Here is an 8457-nt window from a genome sequence, read left to right as displayed (position 1 = left end):
ATAAAATAAAAATGATTTAGGGTTAGCTGTGTATTTTGCCAAAATAAGATGGCAACTATTTTTTGGACAGCTATAGATATGAGTTATATGTCAAGAGTAACAGTAAAAGTGGAACGTATACCAACACAGGAAAGACAATATTTGGATTTAACTTTTTTCCTGTGCAAATAATTCACAGCTTTCAACAATAGAAAGAAAATCACATCTTAGTCATTTGAAAAGTTCATTTATTATATACCAATATACACTTTCTGTAATAAAAAAAAAAGCCTCCCAATACATTGAACCATCTTATAAATGAAATAAGAAAATAAAAATTTCATCTGTTTATAAATGGGGTTAAATTAACCAATACAAGATACCATATGTATGTCTGCCCTGCAGTCTATATGAACTCTAATCCAGAAAATGGCCATGAGAACAAAATGGTGCTTTATTATTTGGCACATATTATTGCTCTTGAATATTTATACAATTACACATGTTGATATTTTTGAGTTAGTCATTTCAAATGTAAAGCATTCAAAATATATACAGATTTTACAGTTTTCCAATTTTTTGGATTAATCTTTGATATTTACATTTAAATACAACCAGATTAAACATTTTTTTAACACTCAGAAGGTACCTTTTTCCCTTTCTATTTTGATACATTCTTTAGATGAAGGAAAATGAAAATATATCTTAAAGATGATATTTGGCAAATTTTTTCCAGTAGTAGTAACTCAAAAGTTATGATAGTTTCTAGTAATGCTCAATTTCCATAGCTTTGCACCATTTTACAGTATTATGCCTCTAGAAAATAATACATAAAACAAATATATGTTTTCTTAAGGCACATTCCAGAAAAACTATTGAAATATGATTTAATATCATCATACTTATATCATACTTGTATTTCATAATTGGCTATACTAAAATATAAAATATACAACCAATGTTCTTGCTACTGATTTGAAAACAAATAGTAGCAAACTCTGGAAATTTTAGGCAGTGAGTACTAATTTTTAAATCCATTTCGTGTAAGTATGTTGTAGAAGTGAGCAAGAATATTAGTTTGCATCTCTTTGTAGTGTTAGCACTTTTATTTTTATGGAGAACTACTCAACATTGTATTAAATGGCAAATGAATGTCAGCTGTGCAAGCTAAAATAAACTAAGTCCTATTTTAGACATGATAAATTAAAAGAACCTTAGTATTGATAATTATTTGCAAATAAAGAATTTATTCTCTTACAGACGATTATGATGTTATTGTAAACATTGAAGAAGAGCATTACTGAACTATATATAACTTAGGTCTCAAATTTAAAATATCCCCAATAGACAGATACATACAAATGGATTTTTGGGCTCATCAACTTAATTCCTTGCCCCCCACCCCAATAATATAAATGTTTTGACTGTGAAAAGAGAAAACTACACATGTAAAAAATAAAAATCAAATGTACCATACATTAAAATTCTGATGACTACAGAATAAAATTATATACATAAACATATAGCAATCACAGTTTCCTGCACTGAATATTTATCAAATAAAAATGTATCAAACAATACTGGGTAGTGTATCTCCACATGAATCGTGGTCTTCTAAAACTTCTGAATGAGAATGGAAGACGAGAGGGAGGGCATTGTTCAATGACAAAGTAAGACAAAAGGACGAGGAATAACATTAAAAAGCAAATGACTCCAGAACAGGCAGTTTAGCTACAAGCATTATTTTTGTTGTTGCTCTATAATTTAAATAAAGCCCCTCTCTATGTTTAGTAAGATGTTTTAACATTTATAAAAACATCTATTGAATGAAGAAGTCACTAATTCAATGTCACAAACAGGATGGGCAAAATATTCCTTTACTGTTGACAATAAGATGTTCTAGCCTGGTGTCCGATCATTCATGTGTCTTATAGGGACAGTTTATACGACATGCCTTTTGCCTCTGCTATTAAACAGACCCAGGGTATTTGGTGTAAGACTAGGAGAAGGCATTTAGTGGTGATAGCTTTGCCACCAGGGAACTTTTGCTTGCTGTTCTGAGAATACAAGTATTTAGTACTTTTCTGGGGGGAGAACAGGGGAGGGGGAGGGTGAAGGGTATTATCTGATGACCATACATGCAGTTACCCTTATTCTGCTTGTCCAGCAGCAAAAATACATCATCTCACACTGCTGTAGTACAACCTGGGGAGAAATGTGCACCACAGATTTTAAACATATAAACAGCCATTCTTGATAAAAATGATGATTTTCTCTTCTGCAGGTGACTGGTGATGTTACTAGTAAACATTTTTGGAATCTTCCTGTTATTACCTATGAATAACATTCCAATAAGGAAACTCAAATGTCTTTTGGAGCATAATTTGCAACCATTTCCAACAGAAAAAGCAAGTATTTTCCCTTGGGTTAGTGATGCTTGGAATTTGGGGGATTGTAAATCCAGTCAATGATAATGAGCGCCATGCTTCCAATCATGAAGATGATTCCAACCACAAGGAAAATTAAAGCCTGTAAGTTAGAGAAAACTTGTTAGGGAACACAGGAACCATACTTAGCATAGTTTGCTTTTATAAGTTGTTTACCTAAGGCTGCAATCTCATTTGCATATTGAATTGTATTATTCTTATAGCTCAGATGCCCATGCCTAGCAGTTCAGTCAATTTAGAACCTTTGTTGGGAAAAGAGGGTGAATACAGTGGAGAGATTTAACCAAAATGTTCAAAATAGAATAATGGTTAATTGACTTGGTACATCAAAATGATGGAATATTCTGTGATCATTAAAATCAAGTGGTAGAAAAAGATTAATGACCTAAACAGTACTCACAATCTTTTAGGTGAAAAAGGGCAGGTCATAAAAGAGTAGTATTAAATTTTATAAAGCAAACAAATAAAAACAAAAGCCCAATATATGTTGCATATTCCTTGAAAAAAACCCAAAGTGTGTATATATGTATGTGTGTGTATGTAATACACAATATTTCAGAATTTTAATGATAGAAGGGGACTTATATATTACCACACAGATCAACCACCTAATTCTATATATGAGGAAGCAATAGCTAAAATTTTTTTCACTATAAAGAATCTAGGAGATAATTTTACTCATTTTTACATCTTGCCATATTGAAAATGGGTCACGAGCAGGACAAGTAATTTGCCAAGGTGACACTGCTATAAAAGTCCAACTAAGATGGACTACATAGACTGGAAATGTGGGGCTGAGATGATAGGAGGAGCTTTTGATATCAAACTGTCCTGAAATCCCTGAACAATCCCAAGAGGTGAATGACTTCTTGAGAAATTCAGGGTAATGCAGTAAGAGGCATTCATTTGAAGTCTTAATATAAGACTTTATTAAGCCGTCATTGATAATATTTAATTACTGGAAAAAAATTATCTCTAGTATATGTTTTTGTAGTACTGCTACAGAAAAGAAACATATACTCTCTAGTTTAATAAGACTGTATTGTATATCTAGAGAAGTTAACTGGAAAACGAATGGTGCTGTTCTGGATCTTAGTTCACACCAGGGGATAACAAGGTACTGCAGAGGGGGAAAAAAAGCAACATCATTTTTCTGGCCTTACAAACCTAACAAATGAGACCAAAATGTTGAAATTATTTCATAACACTGCTAGGGAGCCTAAATCCTTCCTGCATAATTTCCTGTAGACAGTGCAGCAATGGCTTGGCGGGGGTGGAAACTGGTGCGCATGTATGCCTGTGGGAAAACTCCACTAGCATTTGACAGGTAGGAAGGACTCAACCTAAGATATTTGATATTCGAAAGGAAGAAATCCTGGAATCATCGGAATACCAGAAATCTACCCCTCTTCTCTCTGCCAGAGAGCTCCAGCCCACCTTTGATTTTTGGTTCTTATCCATCGATTCATTTTTTTGAATCACATGCATTTTCCGGTTTAGTCTAAGTTGTCAAAGAGCAACTCATAACGGGGGAAATTGCAAGCCTTACTTACCCCGACCTTTTGGGTTGACCTAAGAGGCTCTTTCTTAACAAGTTTCAGATAAAGAACTGCTGGGAGAATGAAAATCAGCATAGTGGCAGAAGAAGCCCCTGAGGAGAGAAACACAGGACAGGTCAATGTCGTACACAGCGGGTCTGGCTCAGCAAGGCAGAGACCAGGGGCACGCTCTTTAAAGAAACCAAATCTAAAGCTACCCCAACCCTAGCAGTAAAAGCTCTATAAGCTCGTCTTGGTGGCTTATTCAAAGAAAATACGTTGATAAAGAAAATTAAAATGCACCTAACTTTAGCTGCAGACTAAGTATACATAACACATAATAAACAATAAAAAGGCTAAATGTTACAAATTTACAGGAAATTAGTAATAGAAATACATACTAAGGAGGCTGAACCCATTGCACACTCTTCCTACCCACTTCTAACTTCTCAAGCTGCTTACACCTAATTTTTCAAAGTTTTATATTGTATTTTAAATTTGAATAATCCCTCAGATCAGCAGAATGAAAAATTAAATATACTAACAGGACACATAGTTAAGGGAAATATGCTTTACAAAGTCAACCTCCTCTTCCTCCTTTAAAGATATCCTTTAATGCTCAGCTGATACTCACAGATCTGAGAGAGCATCTTGTAGGTTAAACCTATCTTCTTTACTTTTTGATGCAGAGTTAAGACCTAAGTCCAAATCCTGGGTCCCCTCCAAGTTGTATGGCTTGACTTCTACGGGGCTCAGTTTCCTCATCTGTCAGAAAAGGCAGCTGGACTAGATGAACTATAAGGTAGCCTAGCGCTAACATTTTCTGATCCTGTGAATAACCTCCAGTGTCACCTGGAAGGAAGGGAAAGTGAGCAGCTGGAGCCCAGCTGGGCTAATAGGAATCCTGTGAGCTGAGATGGACTGGGGATCCTTGATCTCCCAGCTCTGGATTCCTGTCTGCCCTTTAAGGAGGTATCAGCTTGTGTTGACTAAATAAAAGCCTTTCTGAAACTTACCTATGAATCCAAAGATGTATTTTATAGTTGGCACACGGATGACCAAAACATTATTAAGTGCAATCAGTATGGCTGCAATCAGGAAATGTCTTATCCAGCTGAAGGGTCTTTTGGGAAATAATAGTGTGGTCACTGATGTACGAATCTGCAACAAAGTTCAAAGGCAAGGTCACTGCTTTGCTTTTGACTTTATCTACTATTTCAAATATTCTCACCCCTCTAAAGCATTTTCTGTTTTTTCTTTTTTTCCCAGAAAAGATCTCGGTGCTCATTTTTTTCTGAATTTTTTTATTGTAGTAAAACACACATAAAATTTACCATCTTAACCATTTTGAAGTGTTCAGTTCAGTGGTATTAAGCACATTCATATCGTTGTGCAGCCTTGATGCTGATTTTTCATATTTGAGATAGTGCCATTTTTCCTTGGCGATACGTCTTGTGCTTACATTCTCAGCTTTCAGAATTTTTTCTTAAAAATAATCTCAGTCAGAAAGAGGCAAAATAACAGGTAAGATATATAATTCAGAGATACAGTCAAACCCTTGTTGATTTCTAATTATGTCTCATCAGACTGGGCCAAGTATGAAGGGCAAGCACTGAATTGATTTGCACGTGATTGTGAACGGAATTTTTCCAAACTTGGGTTTTTTTAATTTTACATTTTCTTTAACATTTCTGCCAACCGATATTTAAAAAAATATGATACTCTTTGTATTTACGCCTTTCTCTTTCTCCCCTTTACTCCTGCCCCCATCAACAGATTATATATGCACAGGGCAGGGAACAGGACCTGATGATATTAACACTCCTCAAAATTTCTAGTTTGGTGTCTTGCACACAGCAGGCACTCAATAAATGTTGAATTAAATTAACAGAATGAATCTTTTCCCTCCCCTCCGGAGGTCCTTGACAGACTTCAGCCTATTTCAGCGGCTGAAATAACTAGGTGAAGGGTCAAGAGGTTCCGTTTGCAGCAGTGGCTCAAGTTACTCTGATGTAACTGGATAAAAAGATCCCTGTGAGTAGAGAGAGGGAGGGAGTGCTGTTTATGTCTCAACAGCTGAACAAAGTTGAAATTACTCTTATCTTTTGGAATCTTTTAGAGGACACTTTAGTCTATTGGCTTTTCAATAGGTGAGCACGTCAGTTAAGCTAGGACTCCACATTTTTAGAAATGCTGGGGTTGATTTTCACTCTCAAATTTTACTTCTCAAGTGTCTTAATGGTGTGGAATGGGAACTCATTTCAAAGAGAGAAAATGTAAATGATATTTTGAAACACACATACGAATGACAAAAGCTTCAAGCTGAATTGCTTGCAGTGTCTAACGTGTCGTCCCTTTCATACCACTCCACCAAAAATTAAAGCCACCTGTTTAGGTTTAAAAGGCACTTCATTTCCAGAACGGCAAACCAGAGAGTCTCTGGAAATGGTGTAAGAGTGAGTTTGTACACGATTTTAAAAATTGAATTGGCAAAAATTATGAAACTCACTCTGAAAAGTAGACTGAGCAAAGCAAATGGTTTGATTTCGTTTTCCCAGCAGCCTATAAATTCTACGTTATGACCTACAATTAATGCATATTCAGTGTTGTCCAAACTCGTCTAATGGGTAGGCTTATCATAAGCTTTCTATGCTACATACATAGTGCTTAAGGATTTATTTGTCTGAAGTGCTAAACTTATAGAATAAATAAGGAGAATACAGATTATTTTTAGGCAGAGGGCACATGTATGTGCTTTTCAGTCTTTTGTTAAAATACTGCATTTAATTCAGTAAGCTGAGTTAGAGGCAACCGTATAAGTACATGGCCTCCGAATGTAAATGCAACTTCCTAAGGTCTCATGGCTCAGAAAGTCTCAGAAAGAGTCTCAGAAAGACTCAGGTTTGGCCTAATGATGTAAGAATACAGAAAGTTTACAGGAGTAATGGTTGGAGTAATTGGAGAAAGCTTGCTCCTCGGAGTGAATAAGGAATAACAAAATCCAAAATAGAACTGAAGACATATAGAGTTGCCAATGCATTCTTGGAGAGAGCAACAGGGAGCAAGTAGGCTGCTGGTGGTGGTAGGTGGCAGTGGAAAGGAATAGAAGGGAAATGGAGTCTGTTAGGAGGTGCTGTGTTTTAACGTGGGGACCCAATGTGAAAGTTAGAAACGCAGAGGCAGAGTGAAAAGTGGGAGCCTGAGCTCTGAACTCTAAAAAAGAAAAAAAAACAATTCTATTGCTTAGAAGTGAATCAGTTTTATTTTGCAGGATTGCTTAGGACAAGAGTGTTGGAAATACCCATAGATCGCCACTCTATTCCAGTTCACAGCATCATCTGCCATATTTCTATGCCTATCTCTACATCTGCTTCAAAACAGGAGATCTAAAGGCAACATACGTGAAAAGAATGATTTTACTATGACAAAATGAAATAGAAGTAGCTGGAGAGTCTGAGACGTGACTTTTTTTTTTTTTTAAAGGGGTGGCAGGTGGAATTTGAGTCTGTATGTTCTTGATAAACCTGTTAGGATTATTTGGTTTTCTGTTTTTCATGGTGATGTGTGAATTTTACTGCATAAAAGGAAGCACAAACTGAAAATGGCATTATGGGTCCTTGGGAAGGAGGTGCAGTCCCGTAATAGACACCCCTGCCCCACAGTAAGAAAGAGGAAAAAAAATGTTGGGCTGCTAGTGAAAAAGCTGGTCTTAATTCACTTCATTTATTCATTTGTTCAACAAACACTTCAAGCAGTTACTTTTGTGTTTTACATTAAGAAGGAAAAAACTAATCTAACTTGAGAAAAGAAAGATAATAAATGGAGTAATGAAAGGAAAAACTAACCAACCAACCAGACACCACCAATAAAACCTTTGTCATCTTTTCCTGGGCTCCTAAGAAAGCGAGCCCATTTATCATTTGTTGAAAGAAGAAGAATACAAAATAATAACTAAAACCGATAGATTTTAATCCAGATTAGGTTTTGTTTGTTTTATCATTTGTATGTGGGGATATCAAGGCAAAGTCAATAAACTTATTGGTCTAGAGTTTCTTAATTCAAAGAAACCTGTCAGGAGAACTGAGCTGTGACTCAGCATTTGACACATTGAACATTGTGGCTCTAAATTGTAAGAAACAAACAAAAACACTGCTAACAACTTCTATTACTTTAGGGAAAAAGTGTCTGAATGTAGCCTTGTGGGACTTGACTGGGACAAGGAGGCTGGACCCCCTTTAATGTCATCCATCACATCCACGGAGGCTTGGTTCATTTAGCCAGGATCCTCACACAAACCGAAGTTCATGGCAGATGTTGGCAAGGGGAGTAGCCTATGCTTTTGCTAGAAAAGGTAGTTTATATGTCTCAGGAAAAGGCAGGACTCATTTGGAGACCATTTTCCTTAGCAAACATTGCTGGGCTCATCCTGTGCCCATCAGTCACTATGCACATCCCTAGCCTCCAGGGACTTAGAACCCAGAGGAAAAGTTGAT

The 8457-nt window shown here is 36.1% G+C and overlaps 1 protein-coding gene across 2 annotated transcripts in view; it reads right to left on the bottom strand.

Moving 5' to 3' along the window:
• Positions 1-206: 206 nt before the first annotated feature.
• The window catches only part of SLC38A4 (solute carrier family 38 member 4), a 68527-nt gene continuing 60276 nt past the window's right edge, over positions 207-8457 (bottom strand). For both annotated transcript variants that reach the window (XM_014786392.2, XM_087442514.1), the window contains 3 exons: positions 4981-5125; positions 3980-4077; positions 207-2508 (listed from right to left, as the gene is read on the bottom strand). In XM_014786392.2, the coding sequence (XP_014641878.1) occupies positions 2407-2508; positions 3980-4077; positions 4981-5125 (345 nt within the window). In that variant the 3' untranslated portion in view covers positions 207-2406. The remainder of the gene's footprint in view (positions 2509-3979; positions 4078-4980; positions 5126-8457) is intronic.

Source organism: Ceratotherium simum, chromosome 17 (genome assembly GCF_057802395.1).
Source record: "Ceratotherium simum simum isolate JZ-2026a chromosome 17, ASM5780239v1, whole genome shotgun sequence".
Classification (NCBI taxonomy): Eukaryota; Metazoa; Chordata; class Mammalia; order Perissodactyla; family Rhinocerotidae; genus Ceratotherium; species Ceratotherium simum.
The sequence above is the reverse complement of the archived record's forward strand: the minus strand, read 5'-3'. Positions and strand labels throughout refer to the sequence as shown.